The sequence below is a fragment of the Halyomorpha halys genome, unplaced genomic scaffold (assembly GCF_000696795.3).
Source record: "Halyomorpha halys isolate HHAL.00 unplaced genomic scaffold, Hhal_1.1 Scaffold505.1, whole genome shotgun sequence".
Taxonomy (NCBI): domain Eukaryota; kingdom Metazoa; phylum Arthropoda; class Insecta; order Hemiptera; family Pentatomidae; genus Halyomorpha; species Halyomorpha halys.
The window spans coordinates 925,049-946,710 of record NW_027114634.1 but is presented as its reverse complement, the minus strand read 5'-3'; the positions used below and the strand labels follow the sequence as shown (position 1 = coordinate 946,710).

At 29.8% G+C, this 21,662-nt stretch overlaps 1 protein-coding gene across 2 annotated transcripts in view; it reads right to left on the bottom strand.

The window, feature by feature from the left end:
• Ziz (dedicator of cytokinesis protein Ziz) overlaps positions 1 to 21,662 on the bottom strand; it is a 64,891-nt gene that overhangs the window by 28,485 nt on the left and 14,744 nt on the right. For both annotated transcript variants that reach the window (XM_014425288.3, XM_014425289.3), the window contains exons 9-22: positions 21,134 to 21,271; positions 18,586 to 18,774; positions 17,030 to 17,196; positions 14,761 to 14,922; positions 12,397 to 12,476; positions 11,373 to 11,614; positions 10,897 to 11,138; positions 10,037 to 10,124; positions 8,607 to 8,795; positions 7,173 to 7,358; positions 5,113 to 5,304; positions 3,613 to 3,759; positions 1,543 to 1,723; positions 527 to 705 (exon numbers count right to left, since the gene is read on the bottom strand). In XM_014425288.3, coding sequence (XP_014280774.1) covers positions 527 to 705; positions 1,543 to 1,723; positions 3,613 to 3,759; positions 5,113 to 5,304; positions 7,173 to 7,358; positions 8,607 to 8,795; positions 10,037 to 10,124; positions 10,897 to 11,138; positions 11,373 to 11,614; positions 12,397 to 12,476; positions 14,761 to 14,922; positions 17,030 to 17,196; positions 18,586 to 18,774; positions 21,134 to 21,271 — 2,382 coding nt within the window. The remainder of the gene's footprint in view (positions 1 to 526; positions 706 to 1,542; positions 1,724 to 3,612; positions 3,760 to 5,112; positions 5,305 to 7,172; positions 7,359 to 8,606; positions 8,796 to 10,036; positions 10,125 to 10,896; positions 11,139 to 11,372; positions 11,615 to 12,396; positions 12,477 to 14,760; positions 14,923 to 17,029; positions 17,197 to 18,585; positions 18,775 to 21,133; positions 21,272 to 21,662) is intronic.

Below are 21,662 nucleotides of genomic sequence, written 5' to 3'. Positions count from 1 at the left end.
AAAATGAAAATAATCATCTGCAATAGCCAGATTCGATTTCGGGTCTTTACCCTGGGAGTGCATTAGCACTACATAATTATATATTACTAAATAAATAAAAAGGACCTCAGACAATTGGAAATTCTTGAGTTAGATGCACTGGATAAGATCTAGAAAAGGTCAGAAAATCAAAAATACCTTCAAAAGATAAACTAAATGCCACTGATATCATCCAGCAAAAATCATATCAAAATTTCAAAAATTATAGAGGTTTTCATTTATATAAATATTAAAATTTAATTTTTTATCTTTTATGATGGTGAAATCTGAAATAAAAAAATTTTCTTCAACTGAAGTTTTAATTTTAAGTTAAAAAAAAATTCCAACAATAGATAATGTAAATTATATTTTAGATCTGAAGATGAGAGTGAAGTATCAAAACATCAAGATGAAATAAAATTATATGGAAAACATTTTAGAACTCTATTATGCTGTCTACAGTTACGAAAAATTCAATATTGAATGATGGTCAATATAGCACACTAACCTTAGCTTGATAACGATCATCTAATTCATGCTTAGCCATGAGATCCCTTAAAGTTGTCAAGGCAAGTTTTCGAGCACTTGATTCCAGGGTAAGAGATGCTCTCGTTTCTGATAACAATAATCCTGCCAAATAATGATGTTTGCAGAATTCGTCTGACAGCCAATACTCACTGCAAATATCTGTTTGAAAATAAAGGTTTGTGTCTTTTATTACCACATTATGATTCTTATTCTATTACAATGAAAGAATGCCATATAAAAATCAATTTTCCCACAAATTGATATGAGATCAAATGAAACAGATAATTTATCTTCTTAAAACCAACACTCCAAATCATTTTAACACTTATTTTGTTTTAATACTCTGCAAAGGTGTTGGGGTAGGGAGGAGGCCTTTTCATAAATGAAAATATACCAACCTCTCCCCAAGAGTAAAAAAAATTCCAATCACAGAATACCATAAAACAAAGGCTGATAGAGGGGCTCCTCCATCTGATACCTGTTAGCAAGGTAAGAAAAGGATCAAAGCCTCTACCAGGAGGACTAGCAACTCTACCTAGGCTCATCACTGCTGAGATTGAGTTAAGGATGAATGAGCCACACTCTAGAAGAAGATTCCTGGGTTTTGACAACCTCGAAAATCAGGCAGGGTTAGGCTGGTTTCTTCTTACCTGCTCTAATAAGACTAGATACTGTCTACAAGAATGTCAACATCCAAACGATAGGTTTGAGATCTACCAAAGCTATTTATATTCTTCATTAAGATCCTCCTGATCAATATATTGATGGGCTTTGCCAGAGAGATAGGTTTTCCAGTCATAATAGGAAGGGATATTTATGCTCACTACCTAGTGGTAGCTCAGGGGCTAATGATAGAGGAATTTATAGCCTCCATAGACTTAAATATATTTAACAGAGGCAGCGAGGTCATTCGAAGACAAAACCTAGGAAAAGTATCAGAACTAGCAAACAAAAATATTATTAAGTAATAAAAAAATTACAATTTTAAAAGCTTACCATTTCTACCTTTGACATGAAGTATAGGAAGATTAAAAGCCACATAATGTTCATGGGAGCAAATAATGCTTATGAATGCAAACTTGAGACTATATAATGAACTTGCTTCACCTGTAAATATTGACACATACCAGCTAACCAGACGAAGAACAAATCCTCTGTCCAAAAAGCTTAAGCATCTCTGCAAAAAATCAAATCACATATCGATAGGTTTAGACATTGAAAATAAAAGTATAAAGGTTTTTAATAAAGTTGGGCTAATGTATTGCTGATAAAATTCATTTATTTTTTATTCCTCATTACAGAAAGCAGGTCAGCTTTGTATCTATTCAGGTAATGAAAAAAATTTATGTCCTCAGAATCAAAAATTTTCACTTGCATTTTTGGTTTCAGTCATTAAGGAACTAATTTGAATATGTGTCTGCATGTAGTCAAATTCGTATTAATTTCAAAAACAGTTTGTCTGATTTGGTCCACATTGAAGACAAGTTGAGGATAGAAGTTGAAAGTATTAATTCTATAAAATTTCATCCATTAACTTTGCATCACTAAACGCAAAAATATTTTTCTAGACACGTATTTCAAATATGGCTCCACCAGTCGATTTTATTCTAAAATGACAAATCAAATTTATCAAAAATAATTAAATGTATTCTTTAATTTTGGGAGTATGGTGGCACTGTGATAAGGCACAATTCTATTAATGCTACTAACTTTCTCTAATCTTGAAATAAAGGTACTTATTTACCTACAAATACATACCAAGCAAAAATAGTGAGGATGCTACACTGACATATACATGCCTATGTTTGTAATTTATTCAGATAGTTGAAAACAGATATTTATTAATTTTTGCCTATGTTTGTAATTTATTCAGAAACGTAAAACCAGATATTAATTAACTTTTGCCTACACTTGTAATGTAGCCAGATAGTTTAAAATAGATAATTTATTAATTTTTTTTGATATTTTTTGTGAGCTACCATTTGTACCAATGATGAAATTTTGATGAAAATACAATAAAAGAATGTTTTCTGAAAATTTTGAATTTTATATGAATTTTTGGGTCCCTTCTAAGATCTTTAAAATTCAATATGCCTCATTTTAGGAAAGTCTCAATGTTTGAAGACCCATTAGGGAAAAAATGTAATTTTCAGGTCTGAAACTTTGTAGGGAAGTAGAATAATATAAACACTTGGTCCAGAAAAAAAAATTGATTGTTAGCCTTAGTTTCATCTTTAACGTTTTTAATTTTAAACAAGAAAGTTTTTACTTTTAAAACAAAGCCATTTACTTTTGTTTTTAAGCTTAAGAGGAATCTTAGTAAAATACAAAATAGACTGACATGCCAATACAAAATGAAAGATAACAAAAGAACTTAATATCTAAAAGATGCATGAATATATATTTTCAACTATCTGACAATAGTATGAATATAAGTAAAAAAATAAATATATTTTGTCAGCATTGGTTGATTTAATATCAATTGACCCAGCTACTTTTGCCATTGAAAATTAATTCTGCTAGTTCATTGGCATGAGTTCAAATCAGAGATGAGAGACATATTGATACAGTTTTATTTGAAAAATCATACTGTTTTTCCAAAGAGTAGATGGTTTTTAAAATATATAGATTCAATAATATAATTGTTTCTTAACTTTACTGAATAATCAAGCTAATTGTCTATTACAGTGTATTCTACATTGCTTTGATACAACTTACTCAATGTCTGTGCCTGAACAGTTCACACAGAACATAAACATTGAGTTTGTTGTATAACAGCAGTGTAGAATGCACCGTAATGGACAATTGGCATAACTATGCAAACAATAAAGTAGTGAAGCATCACTTTTGAATAACTTTTTGTACCTATAATTTTTTTAACTCATATTTCATGAAATCTTTGCTTTAATTTTAGCCCTGATAATGACCCACATGGGTTGAAACATCGGGTTATCAAGAAAAAACATTTCAAAAATACTATGTTCTGATTATTTTCCTAAATAAAAATACAAGAGTTGCCATTTTTAACAATTATAACATAATTATTATGTTGAATCAGATAATTACTTTGAGGAATTCACCAATGCTTTGGTTCAGCTGTTTTGTTTCTTGAGGCATTTCCCTATGTTTTGATATTAAGTATGGTGTTAAAACTTTCAGCAAATTGGCAATCTTATTTAAAAATTCAGTTTGAAATCTCTCATGCCGATGCATCTGAAATTAATAAAACAATTACAAACATTTAATACAATTACCAGACCGAAAAGTCCTGAGGAATAAATATAGAGTTTCATTATTCAATAAATATCAACCTTAATTTTTTATATATTCCATAAAAGTTAAATTAAGATGAAAACAATTTATTTTATATCTTTATTAAATAGTTTTAAATTGAAATTTAAAGAAATTAAAAACATATCAACTACCTACAGCCTATTATTGTGATTAGAAGAAAAAGTATAAGTCACATTATCTTCACTTAGGCAGGTGTTTAGATCAGAGTGGCATGGATAGTGACAGGAAAAAATAAAATGTGGTCAAGGAGAAAGTCATGGAAATTAAAGAGTTGGTGTCTTTATTTCATTATAGCAATTTACATTGAGGCTTCAGCCACACCAGACATTTTTTCACATTTTACTGAACAAATTTACACACACACCTAAATGTTTTTTGACTAAACAGTCCTTAAAAATTAAGATAATAATGAAATTTTTTTTCTATAAATATAATTAAATACTTTTCAAAACAATATCACATATCATTTTAGAAGGTAATTGTATGTAGAAAATTATCCTGATCATAATTTTGGGTTAAATCATTAATTTTCTGTTTAAAATACAACAATATAAATTATTTAAAAATAAGGATAGATGTTCTGTGCAGCGTTCATCACAATTATATAAACTTGAAATAATGTTTTTTATATGTAAATTCGAAGAAATTTACATCAAATGTGAATTCTAAGAAAAACAATAGAAGTATGGGCATAATTTATAGACAACATTGATCATCATATATGAGTAATGCATAATAATGTTATTGATTACATAAGCAGTTTAATCGTTACAAAAGGAAATTTTAGTCCTCAGCATAATAATAATTACTCAATAGGATAAGTCTCTAAAAATGAAATAGCCAGTAATTTTTTTAAGATTCGTTTGTTAATAAGATGTCATTTTAATTTTGAACTTTTTCCCCTTGCATTGTTTTAAAAACATTAATTAAACCTAAATATATAAGATATTGACCCTAGAATTGAGATCAATGCCTTCTATATTAGGTTCTGTAGCATGCAATTTTCTTCTCTATCCAATTCAAAGTCCATCAGATGTGATTAAATTCATATATTAAAATATAGGCAGAACTGGTATATATTCTAATCAGATTTATGTTTCTAGAACATACAATTACTTGTAATGTGGGTCAAAACTTCGGAAAATCAAAAATACAAAATAATGTATCCAAAAAAACAGTCAAAATGACAACCATGGTGCAAGGAGAAAATCATAAAGTAGTCATAAATCATTGCTATGAGAGCCAAGGTTTAAAACAAATCATAAAACTTACTTTTATCCTTCCAGTAGAGAGTAGATGTTGTGCCATCGATTTTACCATAATTTGGAAGAAAAATCCAGAATGAGAAAGAAATTTGTTAACCAAAAGAAAATCAGTATTGCTAGGATTCAACAAAGTAGGCAAATGATTAGCAAGTTCTTCATGAACAGTTCTTCCACTCACTGATTCTCCAACAAACACAAACTAAAATTTAAATAATAAAAAGATTAAAACTACAAATAAATGATTTTATCAACATGTACAATATTTACAAAAAATTTAAGACAATGAATCAAAGTGATTTAAAAAACGAAATAAATTGTTAATGTGTTTTTATAAGCTGATGTTATATTCCAAACATTTGGGCTATGATAGGGGAGGCAACACAGTGTGACAAGTCAACTATAGATCATCTATTACATAAATATAAATATACAATTATTAACGAAAAAAGTAAATGAACATATGAATAATCATCCACAATTCATTTCCTTACATTGATCAAAGTCATGTCAATCATAGAATGGATAAAATTAGAGATTGTAAAAATGTTTAAAAGAAAATTGAAGAATGAGTAGATAAAGGAGTTATGTGACATTTTTGGAAAATTAGTGGATTTTAGTTAGGAAAATATTTTAAACAATCTTCTCTACATAACACCTTGTTTAGTTTTTCTAAACCTTATGATGGTTTTCAGAAGTTAAAAATTGGGTGTTTCCACTCTAAAATGGGACTAAAAAATCATTTAATTAAATTTTTCTATGATATTTTTATATTTTTGCAACATAACACCTTCGTTCACAAATGTCTTCATTACTTTAGTGACTTTATGGATTAAATGGTGATTATTTAAGGTCACTTCCACCAAGTTAGTAAGCAAAATTGTTTTAAAACTAAAAACATATACAAGATAAAATAAAATCATTGGTTAACATTCAATTTGACTAACAGATTTCTATGAATTATAATCCCACTTATTTTCATTTTCCCTTGTGGCTTACCTAACCAGGAATAGTTAACCTATAACTTGTCCCCTCCCAAGTTCCAAGAACTTAAAATATATTCTTAACTTCAAGAGCAAATTCTTTTCTTACTTAAGGAATTTTTTATTTTTCTAGTACAAAATTTCTCATACTATCATGCCATCTATGTTGCACTAAAAATGAATGACTCTACTACAGTATGGAAACCCAGTGATTTCCACACATATTTTTGAATTTCCTTTGGTATGTTTAATATTTAAAAAATAAATATAAGGGAAAAATAAAATAAATAACTGAAGGCTAATTATTAAGGGAAAAATTGGTTGAAAGGTAAACAGATAATAAAGCGAATACTAACAAGTAAACTAATCCTCTTTTTTTTTAACACCATTATTATTCACACCAGCTCAAATATAACTGAAAATATAGGTATCTCCAGAACTTAATACTTAAAATTTGGAATTAATGTATCATATATACAAGGAAAAAATTGAAATACAACTCATAATAAAGTAACAATTATTTTGAAATTTTCACAAATTCAACCATCAAAAATCAAAATATGTTATAGTTATGCTATTGTGTAGTTAAGATATTTTTAGCCCAAAAGGTTTCTGTTAGTAGCTTACTGATGGCTAAGAAGTTATACCTCCTAAAAGTAAATGCATCAAAATAATCTTTTTGTGAAAAATAATTACAGGATATGATTACTGAACATTTTGGTACCTTGATATACCTCCTAAGTCATGAAAATACACAAAACATTGGACATTTTTTCGATAAATTATTTTTTAAAAGAGTTCTGTGTTCCTAAGACAAAGTAGTTGATTGGCAAATACAACTAATTTGTTGACTAACTTCTTAATTGTTGTTAAATCACTTGGAAAAACGTTTTTAAATATGAATTGATCAAGTTTGTAAAAGCAGACCATTGATTTTAATTTATGCCATCCATCTATTTTAATGGATTAAAAAAAATACTCTTTTTATACTATTTTAACAAAAAGGCTAAAAAATTCAAAACTATAATCTAAAACATATCATTATAATTATTCTTGATTAAACACAATACATGCACTATAATCTAACCTTAACATATGTATTGAGAGCATCAGCCCTTTCTGATCCAATAACCATGGAAACTAGGTGTACGAGAATCCTTATTATGTTCAATGCTACTTCTGAACTTGGTGATGTCACCAGCAAAGAGAAAAGTTGATTCAAGAGTGTTGGAAGGAAGGAAACAGCAGATGAAAGTTGCATGGCATGAGCAGCCTAAACAAAATAAAGAAATATAATTATAAATCATGACATACTGCATAACAATATACCTCAAATTAACTGCATAATTATTATTATTCAATGGCTGGCTCTATAACCAGTTTTTGATCATTGAATTGTCAAGAGAAGGCTTAACATATAACAAACAGTGGTTAGACCATTGTATATAATAGTTTTGGTTTCAATGCCCCATCAATCCCCATAAAGAAAAAAAATAATTCAAAAATAAGAAACAACCACCATCTTATATTAAACACTGCAGCATTTAAGACCATCAATGTAGGATATTACTACCATTTTCACATTAACTTCTAGTCTGCATGAACGATTATTTCAAATTTGTAAAAAATGAAGAAACAGTTTATGAAAGGAATATGGTCCGGGTGCGGTCAAGAAAAACTCAAATAGTAGAAATATACTAATTTAATGAGCCAACGTTTCGCCCCACGTTGCAGGGCTTCTTCAGGGCTATTTTGACGGCAGTCAAAACTAAAATGGTTTAGTTTTGACTGCCGTCAAAATAGCCCTGAAGAAGCCCTGCAACGTGGGGCGAAACGTTGGCTCATTAAATTAGTATATTTCTACTATTTGAGTTTTTCTTGACCGCACCCGGACCATATTCCTTTCATCTTCACACACGGTCAATCAATAATCTTCCAGTATGAAGAAACAGTTTGTTTGAAACTCTGAGTTACAACGAATAACAGTATAAGAAAATTTGCTTTTCATTTGAAGGGTAGATTGCTAATATTAATATAGTATAATAATAATTAAATATTATTTAGAATGACTTGTTATCCATAAATTTCCTATCAGTGAATCAAGCAGCCATGAAAAATAAAATTTCCTTCATTACATTAAATTTAGGGGACAGGCATACGATTAATATAATATCATTACAATAAATAAATAATTAGAAATTTAAAAGAGGTAAATCAAATCCCAAGCTTCTAGCTTCCCCCACTCCAATAACCTTTGTTGTAGATCCCAAACACTCATTTATATGTACTACATATCTATAGATGCATACACATTTATTTTGAGGCCAAATTCTTTAGCTTTCATCTATATTGTATTTAATTCAATGGTTACCGCTATTCATGCTTTTGATTCATTCTAAAATGGGTATTCAATGCCATATTATAAGAGATTTCATAGTAATTCTTGCAAGAGACTAAGTAAAATCAACAAACCTACCATTTCATAAGCTAAAAGAAGTGATTAAAAACTTAGCTAAATTACCTTCAATATTTTGCAGGTTTCGCTTTCAGGAGGCAAAAAAGATGAAACTTTAGGCTGTTGTAATTTCTCAGCATGAGTGAATAAATTGTGAAGGTGTTGATCCATTGTAAGAACAGTAGAGGAAAGACGAAAATTCACATGGAATATTGGTTTCTGCCCATCAATCCATGTAATTTCTGGACCTCCATACTGAAATACATTTTGATACTTCAAAAACATATTCAATCAAATCTTATATTGAACTCATATCACAACCTCTTCCAAATCAGAATATATTCTGATAACTAAATAAATCATTATTAAATAATGTGTTGACAGTGGTAACATAACACATTGTAACTCCCAATTTGTTTAAATTCAGTTTATTACAATGATCTGAAAAATGTCATCCTCGTGGTTAGAATGATAAAAGGTTGCAAGCATCACACAAAGGGAGTAATTTTTAAATAATATTTCCCTTGAAATATATTATACAACCATTTAACATTCCAACCAGGCAAATAGATTATAGATAATTAGATTTTCTTACATAATAGGTTATTTCTTTCCAATGAAACAGATCCTTTAATTACAGGGTAACAAAAATTTAAATAATTGACAATTTTGACTTTGAGTTCTCTGGATAGGTTGTTTCTTTTAAATAATTTTAAGGGTACATTAGAGAGAATTTCTTTATATAGCAAAGCTACCCATGATGGTCTTGATACTCCTATGAATATCAATAGCCTCCAATATTGCAGAACATACCTTTGTAGAGGCACAGTCTGGAGAGGGTAAGTAAGGCCTGGGAACAGATATTGAATGACAACGTTGATCTTTTGCTCTGACTTGAGTAAGCATCATCTCACTAATTTATTGAGGTTATTGTTGAAAGTTAAAACTTTTATATTGTCTTGAAATTCGTTTGATGAACTTATTGGTAAACAAATATATTTTTAAATCATTAGTAATTACTTTATTTATTGAGGATAATTTCTTTCAAATACATCCAAGTTGATAATTAATTGCTTATAGCTAAACATTAAACATTGTGATTCATTTGAAATGAATGATCCAACAAAATATATAGCGTTATGGTTGTTATTATGATTATTTAAAAATGATTCATGGACAATACCAAATCATTTTGGTAATATAATGACATCACAAGATCAAACAATCAAGTGAAGAACATCTTGATATTATTTAGTAATTGAAATTAATTACAAATGGTAAGAAAAATGATGAATTGTTTAGAAATCACAAAATTTAAATCTTCAAATTGAAATCACAAAGAATTTTTTGACGTCCCTATTGTCTGTCTTATGGTTATTTTCCACTACTAGAACATTTTTTATTAATACATTCAGGCAGGTTTTCCCATACATTTTCCCAAGTAAAAATAAATCATGTATATTTTATATATATTTTCCAAGCGACAATGAACTTACTCCTTTTCCAAGTCCCAAAGGCTGAACAGAAAGGTAACCACTCGGTAGATTGGCAGCAACTGGAACACTCTGTTCTTCTGTATTTAGTCTGGAATTATAACAACAATAAAATATTTATAATACATAATTTATTCATTTAGTTTTCAAGACCAAATACTTCTTTCATTTCCTAGATGGATTAGCATCTAACATTTTTTTCTCTTTTATCTTCTTTCTGTATCTCAAATTTAGACTTTAGATACAGAAAGAAGCTAACAAAGAAAGAAGTTAACATTATAAACATTAGATGGATGTATGACACTATCATAAAAAATATGGAAATTTTTTAGATTCTAATACCTAATTAATGTATTTAAAAAAAAAAAAAAGTATTTGTCCATACCAACTCTAACCAACCTTAATATTAATCTTGGAAATAGATAGTTGACCGTATGAAGTAGATTGGAGGAAGATAGTCCGGGTGGGGGTCAATAAAGGTTTCAAAATAGTACCAAAAAACTATTTATTGTTAACCAACGTTTCGCCCCACTTTGCAGGGCTGATAGGAATCACATTCTGATGTCAACTTCTCAGTTGTCAAGCCTTGCAAAGTGGGGCGAAACGTTGATTAACAATAAATAGTTTTTTGGTACTATTTTGAAACCTTTATTGACAGTCACCGGGACTATCTTCCTCCAATCTACTCCATACGGTCAGTGCAGTATTCCATCCTCAAAGTAATATAACCAATATCATAATCTCTAAGCTACCTTATTGCTTAACTTAACCATATTACTTTTTAATAGTTTGTTTTCAGATAAGTTCAAGAAAACAAAATACAATAGAAATATTTTTATAGTTTTGAAAAATAATGTACTTGCCTGTTTTTAACCAAAAGTGGAATCCAGGCATACCCAACAGGAATTTCTATTCCAGAGTCTCTTTTTTTCGAGCCTTGTATTGATATGTGATAAAAAGTGAACAGCAGGTGGTGAGTAGGAGTGATGCAAACAGGAAGGAGAACCTTTATTTCATCATACCAAGATGGATTCGTAGTATGGTGTAGCACAGCACAAGACGACCAGCTAACCAATTTTTCACTCCGACTTCCACGATAAATGCACTAAAAAACACCAAAAAATCATTTCTAGGAATGAATGTTTATGTAAAATAATTAGCTCCATTAAGGTCTTTTTCATTAGAACAAATGTTTCAACTTTACAATAAATAAATTATAAATCTTCAAGAGGGTAAAGTTATTTACGTAGAGGAAGATTTCAAAACTGAAAACAATTAATAAATTGGTTTTCATAAATTATCATCAAAGATTTTCAGTCAAAGCACAATAAATACTAACCGGTATAGGTTGAGATCCATCTTGGTCAGAATCCTTTAACTGAATTACACAAGCAAGATTTCGAGCTCTAGAAAAAGTTTTCTGGGAATCAAATGATAAACTTTGAGGATAAATGTAAAGATGATTGGAAAATGAAACATATGGATGTACAAGCGGTGAGAGCTCAGCTACTTCTATTGTTGGTGGGCAGGCAGGTGGCACTGGAAATGGCTTCAGTGGTGACAAGCCACTAGTCAGGCAATCTGAAAAAAAAAAAACATTGAATTTATCGTCCGCTTCAATGCATCAGTAGAAATGGCTTTTAAAAATCAATTATTTATAGTAATTTTAAAAATAAATTACCTAAAAACAGAAGAAAATTTTGTTTAAAATAAAATTTGTAAATTCAAGAAAATAAAAGAATTACTGTCCCAAAAATTAAGAAAATAGTATATAAAAAGAAATTATTGATTGGATTGGTAGAGGGTAAGAAAAGGATAATGTATTTCTATTTTTAATAACAAAACATAATGAGGAATTATTTAAGTAAAAAGAATACTTAGTTAACTGTAAGACCTAATTTACTCATAAAACTAAACTAGCTAAAAATAATTAAAGCTGTGAAAATGGCGAACCGAAAAAATTTATTTTAAAATTAATATAAGCATAAAATAGAAATTAATAAATAAAATATATTTTTAAAAAATACTTAATAACAAAATCTATTTAATTCAACGTCATAGGGCCTTAACAAGCATTATCGTATCTTATAACGTTTAGTCATGTCATATATTTGATTGGAAATCTAACTAATAAAAATCAAAAATCATAAAAACAAAAACAAAAAAAGTAAAAAAAAAAATCTGAGTAATTGTTGTCCATGTGTTAAATTCACCCCTTTCTATCTATGAAATATATTGCAGTCATAGAAGTAAAAAATGTAGCATTCTCCAAATATTTGTTGGAGTGATTTTAAATATTAACCTAGTTCTTTAGTATAAGTTAATAGTAAAAGTATAAAACCAAAAGTAATAAATTAACTCACTCTGAGGAAGATCTGAAAGGGATTCAACTTTAACTTGCAGCCAACCTGGTATCAATGGGAGCTTGCTCATTTTGTCAGGTCTAAAGAAAAATATATGAAAAAACTCAACATACATAACAAATAATAGTTTTTAAATAAAGACATTAAATCATGTGCATCCAAGCACGTTCAGACACATTTAACATTTTAATAAATAATTAAGTTTTCACATTAATATTTCAGAGAAAATTAATTAAAAAGGTCTTCATATTCACTAGAGATTCATATCTCAGAAATACTGTTACAAATATTCTTAATGTTTATTACAACACCTATTTCCTCAAAAACAATACTATATAAAACTTTTTTTTTTAAAATGCATTGTATTTTTATTTCATTTCTAGTACAATACAAATACAACATACGTAAATATCAATAATAAATAACACAACTTAAAAAAACCTTGGTCTGGGATTAATTGATTATCACTCAAATTGGTTAATCATTCTGGGAATCACAATCATTTTAACACCAAAAGATTATCTGAACTCAATGTGATCCTTGAGATGTGAACATATCATCCCTTTCTTATAATTATATATTATTTTTTAACGATCCATTCATCTAATTTTCTTATAATGTAGATCTCTCGTAAGGACCATGTGAAATGCACAACTTTAACAATTAAACATTGCAATGCGATGATCATGGAGTATGACCAACTAACTTCATGTATAATATGATAAAGTAATAATTTAATTCATTGACAGAACCACTCAGGACAGAGTAATAGATATTAAGATAAATTCTGTGTACTTTAGGGATGAACAAATCTAGTGTTTTGGTTTTTTTTTTTTCAAGTGGCAACTTCTATATAATTTATATACGCCTGAGACCCTTTATGGTGCTAGTACAGGTTTATTTTTGGTTTTTATTTTAAGTCTAATTCACTGAGGTATGATAGAGATCTTGAGCAGCCTGACAACAAATGAGATAACAACGTTACATTATTTTAGACACATGTATTAATGTTGACGGAGCGCTTGCGGGTACTGCCTCTCCTTCACATAGATAACCCTTCCTTCTTTCAACGGAATCTTGTGTACTATTTTCCCTGTTGCTCCTAGCACATCCCCTTCTCTCTAAAAAAAATGACATCATATTCCTTCATGATATGGTCTTTTCAGTACTCTTCCTGATTAATAGCTCCTATTCTTATAAAATATGCAAGGTAAATGTAATATTCTTTTTTACAACCAACTTAATAAATTACAGCCAGCTACAGAAAAGATTACCGATCATTTCTATTGTGTGCCAGTGCCTTCTAGTTCCTCAAACCAAATAGAGTAGCCAGACTATCCTCCTAAAAAAGTTTAGAAAAAAAGCCACTTCTCAAGAACCAAATAACCCTTCTGACAAAATTTTTTGAAGGGATTTCATTCTAGCTCATCCTATCAGAGCAAGCCCATCATAGACTAGCTAAGTTAATGAAGATGATCACATTGACCTCTTTACATTTGGCACAGCTTTATTTTCTGCAGGAGCTCTACTCAGTACTGGTCTGAGTAAAAAGTACCATATATCTTAGCTCAGAATTGAATGATGAGAACAAACAAATAAATGAATTAAATAACAGAATAATATTTTTTTTTTTTTTTTTAATAATATAACAATTGGGCATATTTTGCAAATCTGAGCTTTGTTAGAAATAGAATATTGTCAAAAAGTATGAAGATAAAATTATATAAAATCTTTCTTAGACCAGTATTAACTTATGGAGCAGAGACATAAACTCTAACCACTACCATGATAAATCAACTGAATGTGTTCAAGCGTAAGTTCCTTAGAATAATCTATGACCCTACCTTAGACACCAATATCAGTGCATGGAGACTATGAACTAACGACAAATTATACTCCTGATAGGACAGAAATGTGATCAACTTTACTAAGGCACACCACATAGAATGGTTAGACCATATAATTAGGATGTCCCAACATAGAATGCTGAGCAAATTATTCGATAGAACTGTAATTGGTAAAAGAAGAGTGGGACAACCACTAACATGCTGGCTAAAAGACCGGGAGGAGGACATAAAAGTTTTAAGAGTCACAAGATGGAGAGAAGAAACAATAGAATGAGACCAGTGGAGCAATATTAAGTAGCTAAGGGCCTATAGTGCTGCTCAGTAAGTAAGTTATGGTATACTCTTAGAGGCTCATTTATCTATCCAGTTAATAATTGATAATAGATAAATAAATAATTTGAATTGATTAATTTATTATTAGGAAATGCCCAAGTTTAATAATATCTTAATGTATAGCTTCCTAATTATTCATAAAATAATAAATTACTTTAGCAATCAAACATGATAAAAGACATACTTTCTAAAATCTGAAAGATATTTAAGAAGTTCTTCGTCTTTTAATTTTGTAGCATCTTGGCGATATATTCCAGGAAAATCGGAGACAACATCTGGATCGGATCCATAAAGATTAAATAATGGCCTAGCAGTCCAAGCAAAAGGCATTCTGTATTTTCCTAATCTGGAAAAAAAAATGGCCCAGTATAATTATAACAATTTAATTCTTTTAAATAAAAATAATTCAACTGTTCTAAGAACCATTTTATCCAAGAAATATTTTATTTGACTGTATACCAATGTTATTTATAAAAATAATTTTTGTTTAAATTAATCACTCAATGTGATAAGCAGTAAAAACAACTGTTCTAAATATAGTTTTAAAAGGTGATTACAAAACTAATTGGTATCATTATATTATGAATTAACACACACCACAACTTCTTTAGAGAAGCTGCCACAGAGGTAAACCTTAACAAAATGAACCCATGTTTTAGGGATAGAATAATCACTAGATATAATGGGTATAAAGAACAAGTAAGAAATTAATGAAAGTCCCATGTAGCACAAAGGATAAAGGAAATACAACCATTAAAGGCATGGAGTAAAATAAAATAGGAAGAAAGAAAATAGTAATTGAGTGTTAGACTAGTTTTCTACAAAGCAAGGAATTTTGAAACCATTTTCTATAACAGACTCCATAGTATAGCATCCTGAGGCCGTAACACTTCATTAGTTGGTCATTTAGCTACTCATGCAGAAATGGCTACAGAAAATTAAATCAGTAGTTTCTGTAACCTAGCAACACATTAAGAGGGTTCAAAGGGGAACTCTTCACTATTCTTTGAGAAAGACACAAGAATGGTACAGATAACCCTAGCATTCCTTATTTTAATATTGTTATAGCTCATGGTTTTTATTACTACATGATTTTTAAAAAAAAATCACCATCCAAACAAGGACTAAAACTTGCATACACTATTATAATTTTTAAATAATATCGATATTGTGGATGGATCACATGGTTTTGGTTAAACAAGTAAATTGGATAGAATTGACCAGAAGGACTTATTACCTGAAGATGGGGAAAACACTCCAAAATGTTATGAAATAAAGAGAGTTTTAAGTGATATTCTACTGGAAATATTTCTTTACCTCATCATCCAAATGCATAAATAATTAATTTTCTAGAAAATAATCAAAAAGGATAAAACAGTTTTAAGAAGATGCAAACTACTTTGATTAATTCATAGTTTTATAAGTCAGCGCAGTTAATACCTAAGACAAATACTTTATTAATATTAAATCAGTGTTATGAGCAAACTATCCATATTAAAGTATTATAATCATGAGAGATAGATGACCCTGGATGACTTATACGAGGAGAAGATGGTAGGGGGGTGTGGTCAAAATAAAACAAATAAGTTGAAGTAACTTATTTAATCGTGCCAACATTTCGGCCAGAATTTCTAGCCTTCATCAGGGCTAAGAACAGAACAAGATAACAACCAGTGAATACAGAAAATAAAAAATAAAATATAAACAGAATGACATAAAGTAAATAATTGTATAGAATGGAATTAATAAAATAAAGTGATGAAAGAAGTGGAAAATAAAATGTATACATAGGTAATTGAATAAGTTGGTAAAATAACATAATTAAGGAAATAAAATAAAATAAATTTGTGGAGAAGAATTAAGAGTATTTATTTTCTTCAAATTGATGATGATTGGAAAAATAATTTATACAAATTAATTTTTTTAAGTTCCATTAAGATGGTGCAATATATAGCAATATATAGCCACACAAAGCTATACTAAAACTGGAATGTCATCAACAATTTTTAAAGAAGGCAAGGTACGAAAATTTAATATTAAGTATTAGCTAAAAATAATAATACAAGATATTAAAAGTCAACCTACTAATCATATAATTGAATGAGAACAACTAAGGTAGCCTGGCTATGTAAATTGAATAGCTCAACTATGCTCTTCAAACTAGGAAGATATGAAAATGCAAAGTGAAAAGTAACATATAAGGACAATAAGACAGTTTGAACAAGGAGGAATAAAATCTGGAAATACCAAAAATTGGTAGGGAATCAAAATTTCAATGGATTCTTGTAAGAGCCTTAACACTAATTCAATGAAAAGGACAGAAGAAAAATAATTAAACAAATTATGAAAAGGAAACAGATATGTAAAGTGGTAATAGGTTTTACATTCTTATATAGGTATTAAAAGTTCAAATTTAATGTAAACAAATTTAAGGATAGTTAATCTTGAAGTACCTTTGGGCTGCGGCCTGAGCAGTTCGATGAACTTTAAGACCTAATCTTGGATCTTTTCCCGTCCTTGTATAAGGTTCAGCTGCAGCAGCTATACTTCCTTGAAGAATTTTTTCTATCCTAGCAACCAGGAATACTTCATTGTGTGCATTGCTAACACTAAATACGCCCTGTAAATTTTTATTAGATTATAAAAATATAATGATTGAAGGGATTATAATTGGAGTTAAATATAAGCCTATCAATACATGTGCAACTACTTCAATTAAAAAAAAGAAAAAACTGTATCAATAACAATATAACAACTCAGTTTAAGACATAGTTCCTAACAAAGTATCTATTGTGAATTCAAGTATTTGGCAGCATCAGATCCTTTAAAAATAATTTCTTAGACTTGTGAAAGAATTTTTATGAAATTTGTGATTTTAAAAGAGTGACTTTGGTATTAAGTTATGGTAAGAGACTGAAAATTGAAGGCAAAACATTGTAATCAAGAGACATTTCAACATCAATTTTGTACAACTGGTTGCCTCTACCAAAGAATAGAACACTTTTTCATGCAATATTTTGGCTAACTTTAGATTAGATGAATTTATACCTATAATAATAACTATTGAAGGAGGAAAATCCTAAATTACAAGAAAGAAGTTTAGGGTTTTCTTTCCTTCCCTTGAAAATTTATGCAAACTCAGGTTTTTCATTGTTCGACAACAAAACCTGTTGTCAATCAATGAAAATGTACACAATATAAAAATATATTGAATTGGTTATACTATAAAGGAATAATGATATAGCTATAAAAGAAATATTATCGTATTATCTGTGTGATGTGCAGTATTCATGTAAGAATTTGATGTTATAAAAATCATTTTTAGGTATAAAAAAGTAATCATCATAATTTCATATCCGTACAAGCTAAAGCCCTTAATAAATTTTTTAATAAGTTTTAAATCATTGTATGAAAAAACAAATTTATGATAAGATGGCATTTTTAAAAATAAAATCGGAGAATTTAAAATGAAAGAAAGTTTGTTAGAGGAGCACACTCAATTGGACTCACTTAATCATTCAATTTACAGTGACAGCCGGACCAATTCAGTTACCAACTCTGACATCCTGCTCTCCTGTCATCCTATTACAAAATAAAACACATTCAGCATTGCCCTACCCCTCATAACTTTCAATTCATTAATTTTTCACAAAATCAATTTACTCCCATATATTTTTTCTTTTGAGTACAGAACATTGGTTTTTCAACAATAAACATTTCACCTCAAAATTGTACTGCTACAATCGACTGAAGGTCAGAGGTTTAGCATTTGTTAGGAAGACTGTTTCTTGTTCAATAGTAGTACAAGGAAGTGATTTGTCCATAATCACTCTAAACTGCCAGGTTTTTCCACAATCATGAATGCCCACTGTGTAGGTGGCCACAGGAGTGCTCCCAAACAAAATTTAACAGGATTAAACCCACAAATATTACATGAAAATGTGAATAGTTATGCTATTACAAGGATTAATTAAAAATAGGATCAGTCATTTTACAATGACAATTATACCTGTGAAGGGTTTGTAATCCATCCTTGTGGAATGTCAGGTTCATTAGTAACCACAGGTACTGACGGACCTTCTGGCCTAATTATCATGGAAGCAACTTCTTCAGAAGACACTTCCCATTCTAAATCTTCAGATACTTTTTTTCCCTCACGAGCATCAAACAAACTTATAGCCACAAAGTATGGTTCTAACTAAAAAAATAATAAATGTTTCTTTAGTTTACAATACTACTATATTATAAATTTCAGTAACTTAATGCCAAATATTAAAACATTTTTCATTTTCGAAGCAATTTTATTTCATGGAAAACAAAAAATATTTAACATGTAAATTGAATTTTTAGATAAACTGAAATTTCAAATATGTATATATTATTGTCTGTTAGATAACTGTAAAAATAAATTACAATTAAGATTATTAATTTTGTAATATTTAAGAAATTTATACATGTATAACTTAAGCGCTGTCAAGAACAAAATATAAAAAAAAGAGAAGGGATGAGGAATGACACACATGAGTTTAAGTGAAAGACTGCTTTATTGGTCCTCCTCTATTTATACACACAATATCAGCTGAAATGGCACTCAGTCAACTGATAAGGCCCTCTGTCAACTGATATCGCCCAGCTGAAAGGCTGTAACTCCCCATCCTGTTTTTATTATGTTTTTATATGTTTATGGACATTCCCCATATACTATCCATTCAACACACAAATATTAAACAGTTTCTATAATAATAATAAAAATGAAAGTTAACTCATTCTCATTATACAGAAATAGATTACAAAGATATAATAATTTTTTTAAACTGTGGAATAGTTAAAAATAATTTTAAAAATGACAAAAAAACAAAACACAATTCTTCTAACTTTCAATATAAAAATACATCCTGTCCACCATACTTGTACCACATTAGGGCGAATAGTAATAACAAAGCATGAGAGATTGATACAAGGATACACCAGATTAATCCTTAAGTTTTACTGCCAGTGGAAGCTTTAATTAGTCAATGTGAACCATTCTGTGTTTCTTGGGGGTTTTAATGCTCTCAATAGTCTAGGTTGTGTTCCATAATAATTATAACCTTCAATGGCCCTCATACCTCTTTGCTCCTATTAGAACCTAATACCCTATACACTATTGTCCTGATTTTGATATTTCCCATCATATCTCTGGACTTTCAAGTTTTCTCATACCACTATCTTGGTTGTTCCTATAAGATTATTATATATTTATTCTTCTTCTGCTAGCATGCTCCTATAGTCCCACTGATGCCCACAGAGCCCAAAAAGGATTTCAAAAAGTGAAAACCTAGGAACTGTATGAATGGAATGGTTATAAGTGTCTGATTGATCTGACAGATTGTTTTGTCTATTCCCATTACCTTAAAAACTCATCCATAAGATGCTGGAAGGTGATAGGGACATTCTTCAACGCAAATGGCATCCTTGTAGATTCATAATGTCCCAGTTCAAACATGAATGCCATCTGGAAGACACCCTCTTCTGGGGGCTCACTACCCCTCTCTAAAGACCTTTTTAAGCTCTCTTTTACCGTATCTCAGGGTTTGTCTTCATGTTCCAAGATCTAATTGAGAATGCTCTCCTTCACTCTGTAAACCACCGCCCCTTTTAATTCCTCTAAGTCTATGTCTGTCAATAGGTTATCAATCAATAGGCTGTCTTCACTCTTATCCTTTTCATCAGCCGATTGCCCCTTTCAGAAACTCAATTACCCAGTCTCTCATATGAACCTTTCGAAGGTTGGACACCACTTTCCTCAGATCTTGGGCTATTGCTGTCTTAATCATTATTCACTCCAGTGTATTAGTTTGTGTTTCTGGCATGGTGATTGATGGTAGAGATGGGATTTAGGCTGCCACTGCTGGAACTGCCGGAGGTGGGTATTCCTGGGATAGGTTCAGGATTGGTGCCAGTAATACACAGTTACTTGGCATATTTAAAATAAATAGAAAAGTGCACTAGACGGGTGTGAAGACATGGAGTAAAAAGAAAAAATAGAAAGACAACTTTATTGTTCCCTATCCTCTTCTATATATACATGCAATATCAGCTGATATGACACTCAGTTAGTTGAAATATCCCTCTGTCAGCTGAAATTGTACAGGCTGTAATTTTACAGTGGCTCACATTTATGTTTACCTTATGCACACCTTTATGGCATAGAATAAGAGTTACCTTTTTCTTGTCTGGCAACGCCCCCAAACATTGCCTCCTGGCCATGCCTTCTTGGAATAATGGCCCAGTTGGTTAACTTATTCATCCTACACCCATTATACTTCTTGAGTTATAAAAGATAACACAGTTGACCTTAACTTAAATACAGATTTTTCAACACTTTCTTAATAGTCTACAAATATGTTTTAGGTTTTCAACTAAAGCAGATTTTATAATTAATAAAAAATAATATTACCAAATATTTATTGAGAGTATTCCTGAAAATCCATAATAATTCAACAGATTATATACCATAATTTTTCAAGAACAAATACTTTAAAGTAACAAATAATTGTCACAAAATCAATATATACCTGAGAATGTGCTTCTTTATCAGTTGTTAAAGGTGCTTGGAGTCTAAATCTAAGGCTTACACATCTAATAAGAATTCGTTGCCCAAAATGTTCTCGGTAAGGTTCAATACCTTCACAGGTACCAACAGACCTAGTGTGCTGAAACATAAATAAAGGTAGATACAGTATTCAAATGTGTTTGATTATTTGTTTATCTCTTCAGAAAATTTATGAATGAAGATATCAAAGAAGTACAAAGTTCATCCCTAATGATGCAATTCAAATTACATAATTCTTTGTTTCTCTAACTGAAGGGAATCTTTACTTGCAATAACAAGTACTTCAAATCATGCTCTGAAATATCAAAGAGGAAAAAATATTTATTTTACCAGATATTGATCAGAATTTTAGTCTTCATGTATGAATACAAAAAAGTATATTGTATGAAAATAAAAAAACATTTCATTTTTAAAAAACTGTCCCTCTTTTGAGGCAAATCAGTCATAAAGTCATTTGAAGTCAATCATAAAGCAAAATCACTTAGTGCTTC